This window comes from Alosa sapidissima, chromosome 19 (assembly GCF_018492685.1).
Source record: "Alosa sapidissima isolate fAloSap1 chromosome 19, fAloSap1.pri, whole genome shotgun sequence".
NCBI lineage: Eukaryota > Metazoa > Chordata > Actinopteri > Clupeiformes > Clupeidae > Alosa > Alosa sapidissima.
This window is the reverse complement of record NC_055975.1, coordinates 4,724,921-4,749,422: the sequence shown is the minus strand read 5'-3', so window position 1 is coordinate 4,749,422 and position 24,502 is coordinate 4,724,921. Positions and strand designations below refer to the sequence as shown.

Sequence of the window (24,502 nt, the reverse complement as noted above, 5' to 3'; positions counted from 1 at the left end):
TCTGTGGGCCACACACACACACAGGGGGAGGCACCAGCATATAAAAAGATCAGCACAACGGAACTACTGAAAGTAGACAAATACACTCTTACCAGAGGAGATCCTTCAAACATATTTCTATCATTTGTGGATATTAGCCTACCAGTGACTTGGTGCGCAGGTAAGTTTTTTGTCTTTTGTATTTGTCCATTTTATAACTGAGATGAATTTTGACTGTATACTGTATTATGTGATATCAGGTAGCACTTCATTGCAATGATAAATACCCCTGTAAATATGCATTGAAATGTATACACACTGCACTGCATATTTGTGTCTAGTGACAGTGTCTGTTTTGTGAAACGTCAATGAAAAAAATTAACCAAAATGTGAAAATATAGTAGGTGTCACAGTTATTTGTAAATGAAACTGTTTGATCTTTTGAAACTTCAGGCACTCTTGAAAAAAACTAAAGACAGGAAACAAAGACAGACCTGATTCACATCCTTTGAAAATGTGATGTTAATGCTGCAAATGCACCATTACCCATAAATATGTCAGTAGCCTACATATGTGCAAAATATAACATCCAACTTATATAATTGACTTGCAGATGTATTCCTATCTAGAAAATGGAACGGAGGAATATGATGATTATTATGGTGATGATGATGATAATGGGCCATGTGATTTCAACAGCAACCACAGCATGGAGATGATCATTCAGACATATATTTATGTGCTTATCTGTGTCTTGGGTCTTCTGGGCAACATCATGGTAATTGTAACATATGCGTTTTACAAGAAAGCCAAGTCCATGACCGATGTCTACCTTCTGAATGTGGCTATTGCTGACCTCATCTTTGTGATAGCCCTTCCTCTGATCATCTACAATGAGCATAACAACTGGCACATGGGCACTGTGGCATGCAAGCTCCTGAGGGGGGCCTACAGCATCAACCTCTACAGCAGCATGCTCCTCCTGGCCTGCATCAGTGGTGATCGCTACGTGGCCATCGTTCAGGCCAGGAGGTCTTTCGGTATCCGCTCTCGCACTCTGGTGTACAGTCGGGTCATCTGCCTCAGCATCTGGCTCCTTGCTGTAATCCTGTCCATTCCCACCATCATGTTCAACCAGCGCTATGAGGAACGTAGCCCTGGACAGGAGGAAGTCACTTTTGAATGTGACTTTAAATTCACTGACAATGACACAAGCACAGCGCAGCTGATGAAAGTGCTGCTTCCCAGCATGCAGGTGTCTGTGGGGTTCTTTTTCCCCCTGCTGGTCATGGGATTCTGCTACTCCTGCATCCTGGCCATTCTCCTCCGGGCTCAGAGCTTCCAGAGACACAAGGCTGTGCGTGTGGTGCTGGCTGTGGTCTTCGTGTTTGTTGCCTGCCATCTGCCCTACAACGTGGTTCTGCTCTACCACACGACCCGCCTGTTCAAGGTGGGCCGTGAGTGTGCGAGAGAAAAAATGATATTGATGACCATCTCGGTGACCAGAAGCTTGGCCTACCTCCACTGCTGCCTCAATCCTATCCTGTATGCCTTCATTGGGGTGAAGTTCAGGAACCATTTCCAGAAGATTGTGGTCGACTTATGGTGCCATGGAAAGAAGTACCTTTACACAAGCCGTTCTTCAAAACATACATCTGAGCTCTATGTATCAGCCCCATACAAGTCACGCGAGGTGTCCAACAATGAACACCAATCATCATTTACTATGTGAGACACAACCTCACAGTGTCTGTATTCTTTGCAATTGCATGTTGGCATGTTGGCGACTGTGTATCACCCAGATGTGTGGCTAAAAGAGTTCGCAAATGTGACAAAGTTGTGTGCAAGCAGCTTCAATACCGGAAGTTTGTTGTCGTGTAAACATGTTTTGTAAACAACATAGTGTGGGTTGTTGTCCATCACATCCTTTAATGTGAAGAGTGTTGAAGTGAAACTTTCATTTTTTGATACCCTGTTTTATATTTTGGATGTCTCTAATATGTTTTCTGCTCTGTCAAAAATGTCTATAAATAAAAGTAAAATATTAGATATTGTGAGAATATATTTTATATTATCCAAAAATGGAAAGGATTTTTGCGAATAACCCTAAACATACCCGCAACCTGATCATTTACATAAAACCACTGTCTAATAAACATGTATAGCTGGTTTCATACATTTCTATTCAGGAAAGAACATCCCAGATTTGCATGTATAAATTATCAACCTGATTATCAATGGGACCACTGTTGACATCTCACTATGTAATTCTTATTTTGTTTAAATTTTGTATATATTCTGTTTAAGTAGGCCTATCTGTGACAATGTGTTATCAATTAATTTCCCCAAATGAAGCCAGACTAAACAGTAAGTTCCATTTTTAATATTTACTATGTTTATTAGAATAGTTGTGCTGAAATGTGATAGGTAAAGTTCCCTACGTTGTGATCTAAAAGCAAAAGAGGAAGGAATTACATTTAGAGCACAACAAGTCAAAGTCTTGTTAATCTTCTTCTTTTTAATTCCTATGTTGTTAAAAATCGAATAGAGTAGAAATCTGCTAAATGAAAAACATTTAGGGTTGAGATCCTAAAATCACAATTCAACTGTGTTATAACAGCAGATGACACATAATTCCACTGACAGACAGGTGAAACAATTCAACTGACATTATTTCCAAAACAGATCAAAAACTGCAATTGGAAGATTCTACTTTGTATCCAAGTGCTATTTCTGTCTGGTGTCACCAATGCCCATGTTGCTTTGATGTGTATATGCTAAAATCAACATGAACGTTTCATGGTCTGTATGATATCTACTGCGGAGCACAGCTCCACCAACATCCACATATTTTGGAAACTACACTCTGTGTGCAAATTACAACATCATTATTTCTGTTGGAGGAAGTTAACCTAAAAAAAAATAAGTCCACTTTTGTATGTCTGTTCCTTGTTCCTGGTGGGGTTGGTAGATTGGATTCAAGCTTGATGACAACACAACATTTTGCATCAGATAAACACAGGACCAAACAGGCATAGGCCTGGCATAGCCCTGCATCCACAGTGAATACAAGTTTATGGAAAAGGCTCATAGTGGCATGAACAACAGTTTTGATGTCTGGAGCCTTCACACAAGCCAACCACTATGTGATGTAATCATTTACAATTGTCAATTGATGAGCAATGTTTGGCCACTGTAAAGTGGTATGTTGCGGTTGGCTTGTGTTAAGACTTCAGACGTCAAAGTTCTCATCTGATCATAAAAGAGAAGAATAACCACCTGCAACTTCCCACAGCACTGACCAAAAGGACAAACTGAAATGGAAAATAATACATTTTAACAGCCTGTCAAACTAATGAAGAGGGTTTCAAGAATAATCTGTAAACAGTGTACTCACCAGACACAATTTACCCATGATGCATTGTATATCTATGACCTTAAAGAAGAAATCCGGGGAGTTTTCACATAAATCATACAGCGCTACACTCTGGGGGCATGAACATGGGAGCTCACGGACATGCCCCCGGATTGTAGCGCTGTAGCTGCCTTGCTGCATTAGCTGATGGCTGTAGCAACTTGGTAAAACCGATTGTTTTCCTTTAACAAGGTTACTATTGCTAATTTAGCCTAGATGAACATTTTTTTTAATTTTTAAGTGAAACATTCTCACTATTGTGACAAATAAACAAAAATCCTGACTGAGAGTGAAACACCTTGAGCGAGAAGATTTTCCCTGTTTATCAATTATACAATTTTTAAATTCATGTAAAAGTGTGCAGCACATATGCTATATACAGTATACTGTTTACTGCATATACATACATACATACATACATACTGTACATACATACACACATATACACATATGTATAGGTATGTATGTATATAACATACATTTTGAGATTCATTGATTGACTTGTGCTATAATCACAATGCATGCTACAGGAGGAGCTGATATCATAAGACATTTAAAAAAACTGTATTTATTTGCAAATCTGAATACAAGGATCATGGCTAACATGTTGCCGTAGTCAAATTGTCCAGATGACCAAATCCCTATAGGAGGAGATAGGGTGCTAGAACAGATATAAAGCATTGACAAATGAATGAGAACAATCAATGTGGCGCTTTCACTGCAGTAATAAAACTGCAGGGTGATGGACTAAGGTAATCACACCAGTAACCTCCCTTTGCTGCCTGTGTGGTGCCAGGTTTTGAATGAAGAGAGGGATGAAGGATGTTTTTATGTCTGTGTAAGATGCACTTAAGAGACTGCCAAATGGCCACGAAGTTGAGTGGATGCGTATGTTTGCTAAAAAAAAAAAAAAAGACTACTGAACTTCACCCTCACTATCTTACTAACCCCATTCACAATCTTTCTTTTGTGTTATTCTCTTTGATTGCAAGGTAACCAAACCAGCAGCTTATGGAGAATGACAGAATGACACATACAATGGAACTCATTCTGAACTCATCTATAGAAAGTAGGCCTACTCTTCTGCAAGCTAAAAGTTAAGCTATAGATAACCATAACTGATGATAGCTTCTGGAAGTGAAACTTTGCAACAACTTGCATAAGAATGACATAAACCATTTACAACTTATGCTGTACCATGTCATGTACGTGTAGTTTTAAACTGATTTGCAAGGCTGACAATATATAATTTGCTGTCAGTTTGGGCATACCCAAATGTAGGTGATGTCGGGTGAAGTTTCAGATAAGCCCAAATAATTCTCAAATTGATCTGGTACAAACACAAGATATTGCGATGATACACAAACATCATCTCATCAGCAACTCAAATAATTTGTGTTGTTTGGCCTGATAAACAGTAAAGCAAATGTCTGTTGTGTACAGATAGGCAGTCTGTGGGTAAAAATGAACAAAGCAAACTGAAAAAAGAGTAGGCCGTAGGTGTGGTAGATAAAATCTACAGATGGTAAAAAAGTAGGACATGGTGCTCTATAAACAAACATCTTGTTTGAAAGATCATGCTTTGCTGCAGCCTCTGTCACACCATTACAAATGCAATGCAATACAAAGCAAAGTTAACTTCACAAACAACAAGAAACACTTGTTCAAAAGCCAACTGTGAAAAGATGCACCATAAAACACCATTATTTAATGTTTTGGGGATTTTGAGTTCTATGTTGCAAATATAGACCAGGAACACAAATGGAAAGTGATGGGATTTTCTTTACTTGGATACTTAGCAGACATAATTACTATACTGAGCTGTAGCCTAACTGTAGATGGCATGAATATAGTTACAGTAGGCTACTGTGTTGTACAGCAAAAACAAAACTGCATACAGATGTCACAGCTACCGCCCCTCGTTCTGCTGTTCCGGCTCCAGTCCCTGGGTCCATTCCAGTCTGTGTTCCTGTTCCAGCGCTATATGCAGAACTATTCCATTCAACCTGCATCCACATTTTCGTGTTCTCTAACAGTATCTGTTTTCTGAGATATAGAACCGCATATCTTCCAAGAGGCAGAAGTTCTGATGGTAAGAACTGCTTGGTTAGCCACTGGGTAGGCCACTTTTTTATCCTGCAGATCTAGCACAAGAAGAAATCTTTAGATGTGGAGACTGTTTTGAACGTTTAGTCCCACACACCTGTCTCTGTAAAACCTCAAGTGGGCCTTGAGAAAACAGCAAAGCTTAATTTTTCAGACAGATTATTATCTGTCTGGTCTCTAGCAGGATTGGCCTATATTCACTCCTCTCATCTAAAAATGGTTTGGATACCATTGGCTCAACTTTCCAGTTTAGATTAAATACCAGACCTTTGATAAAGTGCTACTTCACATATGCCTCTTCTAATTCATTATGTGGTAGTCTGACATTTTGGTAATGGCATACATATTCAACAATGTCCTTGAGTGTAACATCTGATCCCAAGTCCAATAAATCATACCATTCCCTACCACTAGATGGCCCCATTCAGCAATACTTTACACAATGCTCAACCCTGGTCCAGAGATCTTTCATTTGGAAGACATGCCTTTCAGCCATATCCCTCCATAAATCACAATGTCCAGTCATTACTTGTCATCCCATTCTGATATCTCTCAGACTGACCTCAGACCTAAAACAAATGCACCTCTTACCCCACTCCATGTGACTAAACATCAGCCATGGTTATCCTGTTTTCAATCCCATTTTCAAAAAAGTTGGTATGTTGTATAAAATGCAAATATCAAATATCGTAAACCTATATTGAGTTTCAGAAAAGGATAAAGACAACATATCAAATATTGAAACTGACCAATTTGACTATTTCATGAAAAATATTTGCTCATTTGGAATTTGATGCTGGAGGCGGGAAACTTGTAGCCTAATGCTAAAGAAAACAGGAGGAACATTTCACAACTAATTAGGTTAACTGGCACCATGATTGGATATGAAAAGAGTATCCTAGAGAGGATTTGCTTCTGAGAGAGTCTCTCAGAAGCAAATATAGGTAATAGAGGTACTCATTACAAATAATAATGTTATAAAGAATAATAATGTTATAAAGAATAATAATGCTCCTCAATGTGAAATTGTGGAGAATTTCAGAATTTCATCATCTATTTAGTAATATCAAAATAACAAATAAATACTTATAAACAAGGGATGGGGCTGAACAACAATATTGGAATGACCATAAACTTCGGGAATGGCAGAAGGCAATGCATTAATGACCATCAGGAAAAAAACAGACCTGACGATCAGGAAAGCTTCTGATAACCATTGTCTATGAACACAGTTTGATACTTCATCCACAAACGCAAAGAAGAAACCATGTTTAGATTCAGTCCAGAAATGTCCTGTGGTTAGACCATTCAAAATGTGTGATTCTTTTTGGAAATGATGGACTCCTCTGCATCCTCCAAGCAAGAGAGGAGAGAGACTATGTTAGTGTAACTGTTGTTAAAAGGAGATGTGAAGCAACACAGTGGTAAACGTGCCCTTGTCCCAACTGTTCTGAGAAGTGTTGCAATCATCAAATTCAAAATGAACATATATTTTCCTATTTGTAAATAACTATTTGTTTCTGTTTCAGTAATTGACATGTTGTCTTTTGCACCATCTTCATTTAAATGTAGGGTTTACATGATTTGCAAATCGTCTAAGCTTTCTGTTTTTATTTATCTTTAATACAGCTTCCCAACTTTTCAGGAATTGGGATTGGAATTAATTATGTGAGTTAAAATAAATTAAATTGGATTAAAATAGAGTTAAAGCATTACTGTATCCCCCACCTAACAGAAAAGACTCTGCAGCTGTCTCTTCTTGGCAACGCCTCAGATTATTAGATGTGAGCATTTGAGAATAGAACAACAGGTGTGCACATGGAGACTGATTTTGCAGTTGACCACAGCAGGCAGGCAGGCCATGGTGTGCTTTGCAGTTGACCACAGCAGGCAGGCAGGCCATGGTGTGCTTTGCAGACACCCAGTCCAGGCCTGTTAGACCAGTGACAGCTGTGACATGACAGACAGATAGATTCCTGTGACCAACAACCTGTTAAGCAAAATCAATTATTTCTCAGTCGCACAGCTGTTGCACATAGCTTTCCTGAGGTTTTAACACTTCATATCCCCTGTCAACTTTCCACCCCCCCCCCCCCCCCCCCCCTTTTCCCCTCCTGCCCCTCCCCCTCCATGTACGGGTCATGGTGTTGAAGTAGGTACAGAACATCTGTTTTCCATTCCCTTTATCGGCTGGGGCGATCGCTTGGTCGTAATGACATAATGCGCCACGGTGGGCCGCCCAATCAGCTGGCTTGCTGGACAGGTAGATTACACCTCTTGAGGACACACCCGCTCTTGAACATTGTGTTTAGTCATATTGCAACTTTCAAGTCCCCGGGGTAGCTGCTTGATGATGATGTACGGAATCTTGTGCTTTCACTAAAATCATATGCTGTAAAGACTTCAAGCATGCACTAGTCATGCAACCACAGTTGCATTCATATGAAGCACTCGGGTTATTCAGGCCATGTGTATATAATCATACTCATCTCGTTCTTTTGCACACTGCCTAACCTTGCAAGGTGCTTTACACTATGTGGTTGTACTGTAATTCTACTGCATCAGTAAGTAGCATGCAGTCTCAATAAGGAACATGATAAATAATTTGTTTACCTTCCCACATGTTGTTATGGTGCACTCACTGTATGTGCATGTCTGTGTTGATGCAGGCATTACCATTCATATGACAGAGAATTTCCAAAACTCTGAATGTAGGACAAGCCCCAGCCTGGCTGGGATGCAGGACACTGTGTACTTTGTGCCCCACTGCCCCAGCTTTCTCATGCCAGATTTATATTAGCGTGGACTCCCGCTAGCCTCCGGAGCTGGACATGTGCATTCCCCCGGCTCCTTCCCCCCGTGGGGCCTTCATGGATGGGTTGAAGCGGTCGCTGGTATGACCACTAAGGCATTTGTCTGTAGGAGGGAGTCCTAACACCCTGCTGTGCACACAGGCTCTGGAGTGTGGGGCCACGAGGTGGAGCCAGGGGTGGGGGGGCTTGTTGTCCAGACTACAATAGGCCCACCAGATGGGCCAGATCCTTGCGCTGTGTGGCCTAATTGTGAGACTTGGCTAGGCTCCCAGGGTTCCAATCCTGGAAGAGGGAAAGAGAGTTTTTTATTTCAAGGGAAAGAGAGTTTTTCCTCCTGAGCTTATGTGACATTCGCACAATTTGCTCATGTGTATATGTGTGTGAGTGTGTGTGTGTGTGTATGTGTGTGTGTTGTTAGAGGGGCAGTATAGTGAGCTGTGTCATCTGTCCACTGTCCGCTCTATGCTCTCTTGCTCACAAAGCAAGATTGTCCTCTCAGAGGTGTGAGGAATTTGTGTGTGTGTGTGTGTGTGTGTGTGTGTGTGTGTGTGTGTGTGTGTGTGTGTGTGTGTGTGTATGTGTGTGTGTGTGTGCGTGCACTCTCTTCCAGGTGTCCCATGAGGAACTCTATGCTGGAGCTGGTGGCTGGCTCCCAGATGTTGCTGCAGGACCATGCACTGTGCACACAAACAGAGGCGCTGAGGCTGCTCGACAGATAGACTCCTGCCAAGCCTCCTGTGCCCTCCTCCACAGAGCACACCCAACTGGACGAGACACTGGCAGCGCCGGTCAACATAGTCAAAACACTCCAAGGCTTCACACAGACGAATCTTCCTGGAATCTCAGCCAGATTCTTCCTGAAGCTCTCAGCCAGGCTTTCACTAACTCTTTAAAACATCACTCCTCAGCTTTGCACGTCCTGTTGCCAGCTCTGCTGTAAATATTAGCCACCACAACCGCTGCTACTCAAGCAAACATAAATCTATGTGGTCAAATAAGACTTTGATGAGGCTGGGGAGTCCAATGTAATGCTTCCTTATATGCAAGGGAAGCAGGGGAGAGTCCAGTCACCTGAGAGTCCAGAGGGGAAATGCAGTTTGACCTCCGGGGGAAATGTCAGGCCATTCCAGAGCTCCCCCTGGCCACTATAAATCAGCTGGCCAGCCCAGCAGTATGATGTCATCTCCTAGTGGTTGTTTTTCCAAGCCTGCAGAACCCATCCCAACACGTAAAGCCATAAAGAATATGGGAGGGGGGAGGCTTTTCAGATGGGAGGTTCTCTGTTAATGGTCATTATCATTTTAGATGAAACAACCACACAAATGGCTTCTTTGTGAGTGAACTTGACCCCCACCTCTTTATTAAATTAGAGTCGTTTAGCAGCGAGAGGAAGGGAAACAAAAACATGCTGTGTGAGAGTTTAGAGGTCTGCAGCAGCAGCATGAGTCACACATAATCTTACAGAGGTCTGCGGAGTAAAGAGTAACTCAGATGGTTTTAAGAGGGCCGTGGATGGAGACAGGTGTGGTGTCTTTAAACTAAAGCATTCCTCCCATGTGGGGCGTGGAGCCAGACCTGTGGCCTCCTCTGCCAGGCTCTGAGAACGGGCTTGTGCTGGAAGGCAGACCGAGTGTGGCCAATCGAAAACAAGCCCCCCTGAGCAACCGAGGCAGCCTGAGCCAGAAGGCATGTTTGCAAAAGAACACAAACCTCGAAAGGAAGATTCTCCCCAGTGCTAAGAATCCGTGTGAGGAAACTGCAGCAGGACTAGCGCCTCCTATTGTTGTGCTGAGGAGCAGTGCTTATTTGTTTAATGTGCTGCCTTGGCCGTGGAGGCCATTTTCAGAACTCTTAACATTTATTAAGGGCCTTGGCAATGAGGAGATTATTACTGGCTCAGCCTATGCCCTGTCGGAGGTGTCCAAGGAATGCAGAGCTGTCTGTCATTACTCCAACAAGATTAGTTTCTTTTTTTCAAAGGGCAACAATTACTTCATGGGTTGTGTGCCCCCCCCCCCCCCCCCCCCTTTCTTCCTCTTTCCAGAACATGCACGGCACGCTCTATCTGCCCTGCTCCCATTCCTCTCTCCTCTTTTAGGAGGACTGCACCCGTCCAACAGCTTTTTGAGAAACAGAAAATCTCTCTTGATTTTCTGGGCCTATTTATTAGCTGTCAAACATTTGAGGATATGTTCTGTTAGAGGGGGGGTTCAGCCATTAAGTTAGTAAAACATTTAATGAAAGAAGTTCAAAAAATATATGCAATGACGGTGTACTGGTATAAACCGGAATCAATTTAAGCAATTTATATCACCATACAGTATATTTCTTAGTCTTTAACCAGGTTTTTAACCACTGCTATTCTTCCTTAAAGCTGAGCTAAAACCTTCAAACATTGCCAAAATAAACAGCAGCCTCAAACTATATGTCTACAAAAGCCGCCAACTTTAAATCCCTTCCATATATATTCTTACATGGGGCTTGACTGAATCAAGGCAGTAAAATAAATACTTTCAAAGGAACCACTGAGCTTGTAGGCTCAAATCCTGACCCGCGGCCTCGTTAGGATAACTGCTTGTGATTGGCCCAGCCTTTGAGAACAGCGCAGGTGTTTGGACATGGCTGGTCTGGGTGCAATAAAGTCAGAATTCAGCATGTCTGGGTGGAGAGCTCTTGCTATGTGCTGCACTAAAATGAGATCTCAAGTCGTGAGTAATTTCAGCAGTAAAATGGAGGCACATTGCAGGACATTGCAGTCTGTTTCTGCCCTGCCTCAGTCCCTCTTTCACCAGGATGCAACTGACCCCAGAACATCTAAGATGTGTGCCAGGCTGTCCTGGTATTTGGGTAGGGTGTAGATATTCTCTCTTAGTGTATATTTATCTGGCTGGTCCAATGAACTACATGAACTACATTGAACTATGTATCATGTATCACAATGGCCAGCATTTGGGGGAGGGGGGGGGGGGGGGCTGTAGACTATTGAAAGGACTACTCGATGAGACTCCTTCATCCTTGCTTGGATGTTAATTCACAGGCGTGTGCTTGATGAAAAGTGCTTTCTAAGTTTTGCATGCTCCTGCTCCAAGATAAGACACTCCTCAGGAAGGCAAGCTGAAAGAGGAAAATGGAAAAAACATGGCGTGCTTATTATCCAGATGGAATTCCAGGAGGTGTTGAGCAGTGAGCTGAAGGAGCCAGGCACTGCTGTGTGGCGGCGGCCGGGACGACCTGAGCCGTCTCGCGCCGCCGTCTGCGCTCGGCCGCGGCCAACCGCAAACACTCCACTTCCTCTCTTACGTAACGCCGCCTCCAGAGTCAACACAGGATCCCCGTCAGGAGACGAGGTCTACAGCCTTCCAGCAGCGGAGGGGAAGAATGTGTGAGTCACAGCCCGGTGTGACAGCCATGGCTGCTTTGCTGTCTGGGACAGCACCCGGGCTTGGTGAGGTGCCCTGTTGTCAGGCAGTTAGAGGAAATCACCACTCTCCAGTGGAGATACGAGATCAGATGGGGGATATGGGGGCCCAGAGATCTGTTCCCTGAAGGCGTGGTGGTGGTGGGAGGCTTGCTCTGGCTCCCTCGCCCGTGACAGTGTGCTGGGGGAGCCGTCTGATGGTGCGGGAGTGCAGAGCTCCCACGTTGTCCCCAGTAATGCTTTTTCCTGACTGGAGGCCTTTTCATCTGGCGCGCCGCTGGAAAACTCGTTTCCGCATCCAATTTCCACCCCAGCCTGTTTGGCTGTAAGACACGGGACGGCTCAATTCCACCACTGGGAGGGTGGGAATCTAGCAACAGAGCTCCACAACCAAATGAAAAGGACTTCTAGATGGAATGAGGGACTGTGCAGCAAGAGAGCTTTGACTTTGTCATTATGGCTATGGCAGCATTGATTGTCACATTTTTGTCTGTGCTATACATGGCTCCACATGTAAACTAGCTTAGTGAAGAGGAACTATCAAAAGGTCAAGTGCCTGAGGGAGAGAGATAGGTCAGTGGGGAATATCTGTTCTTTTGTGAGTACGGCGGAATCCGCACTTCTGTCTATTGTTCATGTTTGCAAGCACAAATATCACAGCACCTGCACAAAAGATCAAAATACTTTGTTTAGTCTTCACCAGGAAGGGAGGCTTCCTTTACAAGAACAGAACTCAGCAACAGGTGCCTCCTAGTCTGTCGACTGAGTGTTGCAACCATGCAACTATGCTGATATGTGCATTTTCTGCATGGCAATAAAAGTAGGTTTGTAGTAGGTATATGTTTTCAGTTTCTGAATCAAAAGCCATTTACCAGATTGAAATGGAACTTTCAACCATGTGTCAACTTTCACCTTGAGGTGAGGTTTTCAGATAATGGAAGATACCATTTTTGCAATAAACATTCAGATCATTACAGAATCTTTCACAGTAAACACATGATGATAAAATAGAAGTTCGATGATCATTAATTCCATTAGAATACTTCATGCCATTTGAGAGAAGCGTGTGCTTTTACATGTGGCCTTGTGGTGCTGGTTTTAGGATCGTTTCCTGTCTTGACGCGGTCTAAGCAAACAGTCACTATGATCCCAGAGAGGAAATTGACCTCCGTTGGTTTCTCTTTAAAGTTGGGAGAGACAGAAATGTGTGGTATGAACTATGCGGTGCGCACTACACGTGGAATGAAAATGTCTCCCTAAACCCTCGCTGTCATGCCAAGGCCTCATTTCTTCACTGAGGGCTCTTTGTTGGTGCCCTTGAAGCCAAACATTTTAGGGATTGACAGTGATAAGGCATTGACTTCAGACATTTCAGAGATTTAGTCATGTGCTACTGGATTGGACTGAAGAGGTAACATTGCTTTCAGTAAATTATCTCTACTTGGAACTAGTGGAACATCTGCAAATGACTCAGCTGACAATGAGTCAGTGTCTGTCTTGAGGGGCTTTGGTTCAAATGTAATGGCATATAAGAATTGGTATGAAATATTGTGAGTGTATCTACTGAATGTGATTCAGCTGAGGAAGGCACAGACACTGGGTCTTTATTTCAAATGTGGCCTATTTTTTATTATTGTTGAGAGGCATACATTACAGTGCAAATGATTCTTTGGCAAACATACAATACAAAATGTCAGATAGGTATCCACTTTGACCACTTATTGGGTAAAGGCATGATCAGACTTACAGAGCAGTGCATTCCATTTGAAGTGGGCAGAGAGGTCTGGTCAAAGGGTAGACGACAAATAATAATAATACAAAAGAAATAATAGAAATAAAACGATGTGTGTGAATGAACAGTGGCAAAAGGGGTATGGAGAAGAGCAGACAGAGAGTGAGCTCCTCTGATATGAGGTGAAGAGAGAACTCCTCTGAAACGGAAGATGTTCAAAGGCAAGTTGGCCGGAATGTCACGGCTGCAACATGAGGAGATGGTAAACATGACAGCAAAATGGACTGAGAGGGAGCCGTCTATGGTGGAACAATGATGCGCCTAACGGCTCCATAGACCAGTCAGCCATGGACCCTTGGGTTGATTTGGTTGTTCTTGTTGCCACAGCAGGTCTACAGGATGTTATGCAGTCAGACCATTGTCTGGCCGTAGCAAGCAAACACAGATGCTCCCACGTGAGGAAGCCACCGATCTGCCCTCCCACAGCATCCTCTGAGAGACGTCCATGAGAACAGACCCACCGACATCCCACAGAGTACGGAAAAAAGGACCAAAAACGGACTCCGTCACTACACATTCTCACAGTAACAAGAATCACATTTGAAGCCTAGAGGCAGAAAAAGGACAAACGACTGATGGAACCTGTAGAGGAGGTTGGTTTTCAGACTGGGGGCATGGGGCAGCAGACATTTTTGACACACTTCAATTTCTGGGCCTTCATCGTTTCCCATGTCCCATGTTGTGATTATCACAAACAATATCCAACCAGCCAACTGCTCAAAGTTGCACTTTTTGTAATATGTGTTTGAAGTGGTGCTAACAGCTTGTATATGTGCCTTGATCATAAAAAGGCCCTGTGACTTCACCCTAGCATTGTTTGGGGTGATGACTCACCACTGCGAGCGCCTAAAACAAATGTGAGCCAAGGAGGGGACGACGGACATCTTGTCTTAATCTACCTCTCTCCCAAGTCCCTCTTTTTGCCTCTCTCTCTCTCTCTCTCTCTCTCTCTGTCTCTCCTCCATATGGCTTTCATTACACTGGAATGGGGGGGGGGGGGGGGGTCAAGGAGGTACAGAGTGAGCACGGCACTCAGCAGAGTTACGTCAGCTCTTGCACATCCCGCGCTAAGGCTGCAGACGAGAGCCAGGCGTCTCCACGTTTCGGACGAGTGGCCAGTGACTGTACGAGTGTGACCGCTGGGGAAAGAAGCACATAAGAGAGAAGAGAGAGAGAGAGAGAGAGACAGCTGGACAGAGGTAGCGAGAAGGAGATGGAGGGTAATTAAGTCCTAATAAAACCCTTTTTAAAACCCACCACACCCTGCATAATCTGCCTCTGCAGTCACAAAGTGGCTGAAGACAAAAATCGTTGGGGTGGTGTTGGTGAGAGTGATGGTGGTGGTTTACAGTTGGGGGTTGGGGTGGTAACAGAGGCAGGGTGTGGACATATGATCATGGAAACCACAACAAAGTAGCCCAGCTTTTGATGAGGGATTTGAGGGGACTTTACTCATGAGGTGTCAATGTGTGTCTCTTGTTTGACTCACAGCGGGGAAACAGAGGGGAACCTGAGAAGTGGAGAGGTCAGACTTGTGATGTGGTCAGGTGAGGTACCGAACAGTTGGGTCCTTCAACATTGGGTGTCAGTGTGTTTGTGTGCAGAGAGCAGCCATTTTTTGACCAAGTGGAAAATACTGAACACTTAAAATACTGCATTGGTAGATAAGGGTGAGACAGCCTAGGGGAATCGCTAGGGAGAAAAGTAAGCATAAAAACAAAACAAAAACAAACAAAAAAAGGCAAAAACTTTTTAACTTTGTAGTTAAGTCAGGGTGTCTGCCCATCTGTTCTCTAGTATGCATGACCCATAGAAAATACCTGGAGCACAAGCCACATCTCGCAAGCAGAGGATAACAAAAAATAAGTTGGAAGTTAAATAGTAAGTCAACTCACAGGGGACATACAACAACTCCTCCAACATGATCTACCAACCCCCCTCTCCAAGTTCAGAAAAAAAAAAGAATCTGTTTATGTGAGTTTTTGGGGAGAAAAAAGAGTATGTGTGTGAGAGGGAGAGAAAGAAACACCAGATGTTAGTTAACCATCAGTTGGGAAATTATGCACATTCGGTAATCAGTAGACTTTTTTTGCATTACATTTTTTTTAAAACAGGTATTCACATTATCTTCATATGGAAGCAGATGATACGTAGGGGAAATACATTTATATGTATAAATTTATATATATATTTGTATGTTCATTATAAGATATGAAGCACCATAAACATTACGTAAAAGGCACATAATGAGAGTGTATATGATGATTTGCATACTGTAGAAAAACAAAAACAAAAACAACAATATTTTTCAGACTGATGCAAATAACTAAATCATTTCAAGAAAAAGGGTGATTGTGAAGGAGGAGAAAAAAACAATAGCACCAGTTTGTTCGGCATCTCTGACCTGAGAACGCGTTTTAAGAGACGACATGGCCGACGGTGGTCGATCTACTTCCCTTTCCGTACACACCCCTGGTGCGCTGCCTTCCTCGTGCGCTGGCCTGGTGGGTGGGGTCAGTGCTCTGGGTCACGCCCACAGGCCCTTGGGGTCCCTGTTTTCTTATTAAGGCCAAGAGGGAGGAAGGGTGGAGTCCCACATCCATCCTAGACAAGGCAGAGGTCTCTGCCATGACGGCACTTCAGAAAGCCAGTGGACTTGACCATACCCAAGTAAGGCAATTGGCCTTGGGGGGTTGGGGGTACTGACAATAAAAGTTAATAACCGACATAAAAAAAAACATCTGAAGTTAAAAAATAAAACAAAAACAAAACAAAAACTAGGCAACTGGATGCTGATGGTCACCGCGTACTGCCAAGACTCTTAGTCCATGTCTTTTTTCTCTCCGCTGGGATGCGTGTGGGGCACGGGGGTCCTGAGGTTATGTGTGGCGCTCGCCACCACGGCTCGAGGGCTGGTTCAGGCACACGGGGCAGCAGGCTCCTTTCAGTGTCACAGGCTTCTGGCAGTCCACTGGGGGGCACCTCTCCACAAAACACGTCACCTGGGCATCCTGAGAGAGAGAGAGAGAGAGAGAGAGAGAGAGAGAGAGAGAGAGAGAGAGAGAGATTTCCTCACTTAGACTCGGTAGTATTATATAGAATATGACGCGAGCCAGAGAAAGCTCTTTCATTTTCAGTTGAAGCCCGTGAGCAAAACCATGACTACAGAGCTAGAACAGCCAAAATGATGTCATTTCCCAAACACTGTCTGTGAGCCTCCCCTTCACTTATAATAACAAGTCTGACTACATGCCTGATCCATCAGCTGACCAAGGTACAAAATAAAAAACAGAATCAATTCAGTCTGTTGCAGTTCACAGAAACTGGGACACATTTTTGTAGTTGTGTTGGGCAGTTGTCGTAAAGGAAATCACTATGATGAAACTGTAGCCGGGAGTCCCGTATCTTGCCATTAAACCCTTGTAAAGCCAGCATAATGCTGCTGCATTGTGCTTTTAGACAGCATGCCACAGCACGCCCTGGTAGCAGAGGTGTGATGTTTAACACAGCATCAATCACCTATAATGGCATATTCAAAATGGAGCTCAGATATTTCCAAATCAGAACACTGCATTATAATGCGACTTAAAGGTGCTATAAGCGATGTTGGGCAGCGTCACTTCTGTTGATGTTTAAACAAAACAGAGAGCTAGCTAGCTACGTCCTCCCCTTGCCTCCCATGCAATTGAAACCCTCCTAAACGCGTATCTTGTTGGTTATTGGCTGGAACACTGTTTGTTATACTTCGTGGCGCAGGTTGCACAAGTTTGTTTTTGTTGCCGTTTGTGGAGCCTGGGCTGTCTACCGAGACTGCGTTTTTTTATGGTGTGTTCAGGGGACAGGCAGCTAGCGGATAGTGAGTAGATGTTTGCTGTATGTGACAAAAAATGTGTAAAAAAACGTGTGACATTGCTTAGAGCGCCTTTAAAATTGCCATTTAATTTGACATTTGATATTATTTCATCATTTAATTTGACACTGGCAACACCTCTAACAGAGATTATACAGAATGGTGAGGCAGAATAATGCCCCAACATCCCTGCCTTGAACAGGCTGTAAATGGGGATAATGTCTACGCTAACTACAGGTGAATTCCCATAGCACTGGTGTTGGTGTAGGGTGAAGCTGGTGACCGAATATCCCCGCTCTCTCAGGCCAAAAGGCGGTCAGTGACACGGGGCAACCAGGCATGCCAGGAAAGCACAGAGCGTGTGCCAGGTGGGCAGCAGTCACGGCTTGACACGCAGCGGGCACGCTGCCCACCAGGGCCCCTGTGCGGCCCCACAGAAACACGATCGCTCCACCGAGAGCCTTTATCAGCGCGGCCATAGGGGAAGGCTAGCTTTGTGGATCCGGCCCGGCTGCAGGGACAACAATGGGCCAAGCTGGAGCCGCCATCAGATAAGCCCCTGCTGAAAACATGCACCACTGTCCCCTGTGCTGTTCTAAAGAGCAGGCCTGCAGTCTCAAACACATCCTAACCTGTCAAACACAAACAACTGCACATTGTATGCTAGTAGTTCTCCTGCACTGTTCAAGGGCCTTTTTTAAAATCTCTTGACCATTCCCTTATAATAAGTTGTACTAAGTTGTACTGGTCTGATTACTGTGAAGGGACGTACTTTGCATTCGCATGTGGTACAGGGGTCCCTCTTCCAGCGCGCTCCATCTCGCCGCTCCATGCCCTCCGAATCAGTGCAGTCTGTCTTACTCAGGCGCGCTTCAAGTCTTTTAATCTGTCAGGGGAGAGGAGAGGAGAGGAGAGGAGAGGAGAGGAGAACAGCCGAGAGAGAGGACACACAAACAGACATGTTTATAGAGTGTTTGTATGTGTGCGATAGTGTGTGTGTCTGTGTGTGTGTGTGTGTGTGTGTGTGTGCGTGTGTGTGTTGACCCATGATGTCTGCTAGAGATTTACCTGTGCTGCTATGAACTATGAAAGTTGGCTGGCTGATCGAATACACATACACTGCAGTTCAAAGGTTTGGGGTCACTTAGAAATGTCCATTCCACTCCATTCTAGACGGAATGCCAGCTAACATCAGTTGCATTGTTTTTTTTTAATCAGGGCAGCAGGTTTCAGGTTACATTATGTGCTTACATAATTGCAAAAGGGTTCTCCAATGTTTTCTCAGTTAACCTTTTAAAATGATTTCATATTAGTAAACGGAATGTGCCTTTGGGACATAGGATGAATGGTTGCTGATAATGGGTATCTGTAGATGTAGATATTGCATTAAAGATCAGCCATTTCTTTCTACAACAGTCATTTACAATATTAAAAGGTGATCTAAGCGATGCCACACGTTTTTTAGGCTAAAACATTTCATGTCACTTACTGCAAACATCACCTAACCAGCCGCTAGCTGTCTGTGTCCTGAATACACTGTAAAAAAAAACAATCTCTGTGGACAGCCCAGGCTCCAAGAACGGCAACAAAAACAACCTGGGCAAACCTAGCCCATGAAAACATAACAAACTGCTCCACAAATCACAGACGTGATGCGCGTTTAGGAGAGTTTCAATTGCACGAGAGCAGCACGGGAGGGAGGGGGAGGAAGTAGCGAGCTAGCTCTCTGTTTTGTTTGAGCATCGCTTAGAGCACCTTTAATGATGAAAACAAGGACATTTCTAAGTGACTCCAAACTTTTGAACAGTAGTGTACCTGAAATAAATAACTAGCAAGGAAGTGAGGAATGAGGACAGAAACGTCCTGGCATATTCCAGGAGACCTTAGTTAAGCATGCAGGTTGTTGTGTTTCATGTAATAAAATGTGACACCATATATTGTGACGAACGCAAACAATTTTGGAGGAATTCTTTTCAGATTGCATTCAACACAAATGTCTGACCTCCTCTACTAAAACCATAAGTAAGTGCTTTCCTGAATAGCTCACATGCCTCTGGTAGAACATGCTTTTTTCCTTGACGACAGGAATCATGCAAGCAAATTCAGCCATGTCGGATTTATTTGACTATCCACTTACAGTAAATATCCCCAAAGCATTGGTGGGTCCCACATTGCTGTGGGCTCTGACTCTGATGCGAAAGCCTTTCCCCTCTAAATCATCTCTGAGCCTGCTGGCTTAATCAGACCCATGCCTCCTTAATGGGGACTCGCCTACGGTGATGTTTGACTCGGTCTAAACCCACAGAACGTGCACGGTGCTATCTGATACCTTGTTTGGATATCCTACTTGACTTTGGGTCAAACAGAGCTGTGGGGAGTTCTGTGACTGCATTCAGTGCTTGGCTCTGTTTATGTCTAAGAGTGGTAGCCTACTGGTCTAGTGGTGGAAGACAAGGCTTTGGGATGCATCTAAATCAGGACATGGTCGCATTTTTTGTATATGCCGATGTCAATATAAATGTTTGTTAATTGTTTCAAGAATTTAATTGAAACAACTAACCTCATAGGCTACACAGAAACAACTTTCTGTGTCTTGTGAAAACGTTGAATATAGAATATTCAGAGGAAAATGATCAAAACAGATGTCGTGGATTAAAAATGCTATGTGGTATTCATTTAACAATATAGGGATACAATTCAAAATTCTGACTTCATCGAATATGAATGGTTTGGAAGTCTATCCAAGTGCTGAAGGATATAATGTAGATCTAATTTGGCTGTAGTCTAAGTGTAAGGAGAGTTACTCAGCAAAAATGGGTGGGGGACAAGATTGAATATCAACAAAACAGAACAGAAAAGAGATTAATCCAATGATCTTCACCTGTTTTCGCAAACTTGTGATGGTCTTCTGCATATCCAAGACAAAGTCTTGGAACTCGTTCAGTGAGGGTTCAGTGCTGGCTTTAATGGGGAGGGAGACGTTCACAGGCACAGAGGGGGCTTCCTGTGCGATGCTGCACACACAAAACATTACAGTCTTTACATGCTGATCCACTTCCCACTGATGGCTCATTATGTGTTGGGTAAAAGTAGCCAGATCTATTTCCAGTGTGTGTCAAGGCTGCTTATGACATAACTTAAGGAGCAGGGCTAACATGCCCAGTAGCCTGAAAAGTTGTGAGTTCAATACCCGGCATCCACCGTTGCCCTTGAGCAAGGCACTTAACCCCGAGTTGTTCTGGGGACTGTGGTCCTTGTAATATAACTGAGATATGCAAGTCGCTCTGGTTAAAAGCATCTGCTAAATGAATACATGTAAATGTAAACTTGAACTTGCTCAGTTCAAATGCTCAGACTGATTATAGGATGATTGTGATTACCTTTCATTGGGGCTGGTGTCCTTGGGACTATCTGAAACAGGCCTGTCCTCTGCAGAGCTGTGTTCTAGTGACCTCCGACCACGGAAGTGGAAAGACAGAGCGTTGAACTGACCCTTGGTCCTGCAGTCTGTGGAACCAGAACGTGCTGCAGTCAGTCAGGCATATGAAGTGCACCTTTTCCACAGTGGAGGATGATGGGAAATATAACTCAGTATCAGAAGTACACCTAGAACGTATTGCATTATTTCACACACATACCCACAAACAAGCCTACACACAGAATGACACACACACACACACACACACACACACACACACATACAACCACGCACACACACACACACACACACACACACACTTCTTCGGGTTCTTAGGTTCTCAGGCTTGTTTTCGTACATCAGATGCCTAAGGCATCAGGCTTTCCTCACACTTCAAAAGAGTAGACCTAACATCAGTGCTGCACTGACTGACTGACTCCGGTCTGCCCATCATTACTACCACTGCACCCAGATCAGATCCGGCGACAGCAGATAAGATAACACAGCGGCTATTATGTGCTCCACAGGAAATAAGACAGGCTTGTCTGGGCAGGGCTAAGCCATAAAAGTGGTTATATTACATGAAAGAGGGCTGTCTCCTATAGGGAGATTAAATAAACGTCTACGGTAAGAACAAAATTGTGCTTTTTTTTGAAGAATCACCAAGGATGAAAAGCCTAACAGCTGAAACTAATTTGAAATAATGCATAAGCTCAGCATTTTTGTAATCCTCTGGTCTTTTAGAGAGTGTAAAAAGGGGTCCCTCTCTCTATCCCTCTTCTTTCATGCACGCAGGAACCCACACACAGACACAGACCCCCACACACTCACACAGACACAAACCCCCACACACAGACACAGACACAAACCCCCACACACAGACACAGACCCCCACACACTCACAGAGTTTTTCAATTTAGAGGAGCCAAGACTACATTACTGTGAACTCAATCAGTGGTGACCTAGTTCGTCAGGGTGACCTTTCGACGGCCTCTCTACAGGCAGGATATTCCAAGTTTATTAACTTGGCTTCAACCACATTCGTTTACAGTGTGCACACAGACCCAAGGTCAGGGTGTAAAGAAAAGAAAAGAGCCATCAACTTTGCACTAGAGAAGTTCTACAGCATGTGCATGACATTGTTGTAATACAATTATGATGTAAAGAAGCGACACTAGATTACGCTACTACTGAAAGAACTGACTACACTGACTAAGAATAAAAATAAATACTCCTATAATATCGGGATAAAACTGCTGCCCTCTAGCTTGCTGGCTAATCAACCCCTTTCACTGTGTTTTCCTTTTCAGAGCTGTTTTAGTTGAATATGAACATGGGTATCTCCCAAGCCCAGTTATAACATTCTGAAAGGGTAAAACACAATGGCAATCATTATTTCAGTTCCCAAGAGTACAGTTAACACAGAGGATAAATAACGTCTCACAAGATGAGTGATGAGGCCTCTATGCGAAACCTGTCAGATGTTCTTATTTATGAACTGCAATCAAAACTAGTAGACAAATCAAACCGTTAAGAACTATGTAGCTCTTAGCTTCTTAGCTTCATTGCTAAGAGCTACAGGGAAGGGAAATGCAATTCCCTGGTTCTAATAACAGTCTGTCATCTAATCACTGTCATCTAATCACTGTCATCTAATCACTGTTTAATTCAACCCAAGAAGCTGTGTTTACTGCCCCCAGCAACAGCCTTGGGATGAAGCCTCCTGCTGACTGCTAGAGTATCTAAGGCCTTGAGGAAGACACAGTTTATGTTTTGTGACACAGTTTACAGTTGTGACTCTACAGCGCACTATTGGGATGAAAGTTTATTGTTTTGTGGCATATGGTGTCGGTTTGTGAGATCATCTCTGGCTTGGGTTCACCTTAGTTATCAGGAAGCACAGTCAATTACAGAGGGATTTACCATTCCGACAGGATTTTCCTCGTTTCTAACCGGGATGAAAATCCCTGTGAAAAGTACATGAGGTGTGAAGCTTAAAGAGGCAGAAAGTCCACATCAAAAGCCTCTGAGGTCAAACTTTGGATCCCAGCTCACCCGCATCCTGCTGCGACACCAAGTGGTGTCATCCAACACGGCCAGGTAAGCCGTCGGAGAGGGAGCAGTGGGCCGCTGAGGCAGACCTAGCGTGGCTCATTGGGCGTGGGGGGGCTGGGAGAGGGGGAGTCAGAGGCTAATTATGTGTGATTGACTCCCTTTATCGGTCTGACACACTCACGCCACTACCCTGGTTATTAAGGCAGAAGACATGCGGACAGCCTTTTCACGCAAACAAGTCTAATGCAGAACCTGGGCCAATTCTCCATATCTGATAGAGGCAGAGAGATGTTTTAGTATGATGCTCACTCAGTAATACTGCACTGGAAAGTAAAACACAAACAAATGTCATAAATTAGAGTAAATTCTAAATCTGACTATAGTGCCAGAGACAACCAAATTAGGTGTCAATGTCACTTGTTTCATACTTCACTGATAGCTGATTAGTTGCTGTTGCGTGGCATATGTTATGCACAGAAAGTAAATTAACTCTCTATTAGACATCTGTGCTCCAGACAGGGGAGGGGGGGGGGGGGGGGGGGGGGGAGGACTAATGCGTCATTCAGGCTGATTCTAGGTTTGGGAAAGAAGGGCTCGGAATGTATAACATCAGGCCCTGACCTGAAAACAATGACATTTGATCCTTACAGATCAAACTAAAATGTGGTCAGAGATTAAACGTGTTGAATGATCCAGGGCAAATCCTGCTTATTTTGTGGGTACATCATCATTATATGTTAGTATTTATTTACTATAATTACAACCAGTTGCATCATGTCAGATCTAGTGACTGTAAATTTCACCATATACAGTAAATAATGTTTTTCCAATGAGACACAAAATGGCTGACTGAGATATTCGGTGTCTGTCTGTATTCATTTGTGTTTGCACCACACAAACTTAAAAGGGAGCTTTGTCTCAGTCTTTGACACTTTGAAATAATGGGGTGTCTTCAGGTAATCAGACAGTCAGACAAACACAAAAAGACAGGCCCCACCTTCACAGCAGTCCTGCCACATACGCAGGTCCATCTTGGGCACGTCATCACAGCTGCCGTAGCCGTGGGGGAACTCGGCCACAGTGAAGACATCTGGCTGGATGTGGGTGATGTTATCGGCATTGTCACACAGCACCCGGGTGAGGGAGGCTTGCCGCAGCTGTGTGAGCTGTGCTGGCGTGAAGACTCCTGGGTTCTCATACCAGAACCTGGTTGGACATGATAGCAGGACTTTTTTATCTCATGTGCTGTCTTTAGTGCAATGAAAAAAAATCCTCACATTGTGTATGCGGAAGAAAATAATGGCTTGGCGGTCTTACTAACTGTGAATGAGAAGCGATCATTGGCACCCCTTTCAAATATTATCTATGGGAACAAGGTTACTCTTGTCAAGAATGTCCTTGACTTGAACGTGATGCATGAAATAGCAGAGAGGCTCACCGGTCTCCATCTCTAAGGCGTTTAAACTGGGCGGCTAGCAAACACATGAGGGTGGGGCCCAGTCTGCTTCCAGGGACCAGGTCCTCGGCCATCAAAGCAGGAAACAGGTCAATGTTGAGGGGAGTGCCGTAGAGTCTGGGACAGAAATCACCCCAGAGTGGAAGTAATCAGCAACGCGAATAAACTGGCAGGCACGATACGAGCACAATAAAGCACTT

The 24,502-nt window shown here is 43.8% G+C and overlaps 2 protein-coding genes across 5 annotated transcripts in view; one reads left to right on the top strand and one right to left on the bottom strand.

The window, feature by feature from the left end:
- ccr6b (chemokine (C-C motif) receptor 6b) lies at window positions 1-2,291 on the top strand. Its single transcript, XM_042072299.1, has 2 exons — window positions 1-160; window positions 593-2,291. Exon 2 carries the CDS (start codon window positions 593-595, stop codon window positions 1,709-1,711), a length of 1,119 nt encoding a protein of 372 aa, XP_041928233.1. The 5' UTR covers window positions 1-160; the 3' UTR covers window positions 1,712-2,291.
- Window positions 2,292-13,334: 11,043 nt separating this feature from the next.
- LOC121693026 (peroxidasin) overlaps window positions 13,335-24,502 on the bottom strand; it is a 57,491-nt gene continuing 46,323 nt past the window's right edge. For all 4 annotated transcript variants that reach the window (XM_042072164.1, XM_042072165.1, XM_042072167.1 and 1 more), the window contains 6 exons: window positions 24,285-24,419; window positions 23,844-24,052; window positions 20,754-20,880; window positions 20,255-20,387; window positions 18,146-18,259; window positions 13,335-16,534 (listed from right to left, as the gene is read on the bottom strand). In XM_042072164.1, the coding sequence (XP_041928098.1) occupies window positions 16,403-16,534; window positions 18,146-18,259; window positions 20,255-20,387; window positions 20,754-20,880; window positions 23,844-24,052; window positions 24,285-24,419 (850 nt within the window). In that variant the 3' untranslated portion in view covers window positions 13,335-16,402. The remainder of the gene's footprint in view (window positions 16,535-18,145; window positions 18,260-20,254; window positions 20,388-20,753; window positions 20,881-23,843; window positions 24,053-24,284; window positions 24,420-24,502) is intronic.

Excerpts from the sequence above, each read along its gene's own strand:
- ccr6b (XM_042072299.1), top strand. The coding sequence starts at position 593 with ATGTATTCCTATCTAGAAAATGGAACGGAGGAATATGATGATTATTAT.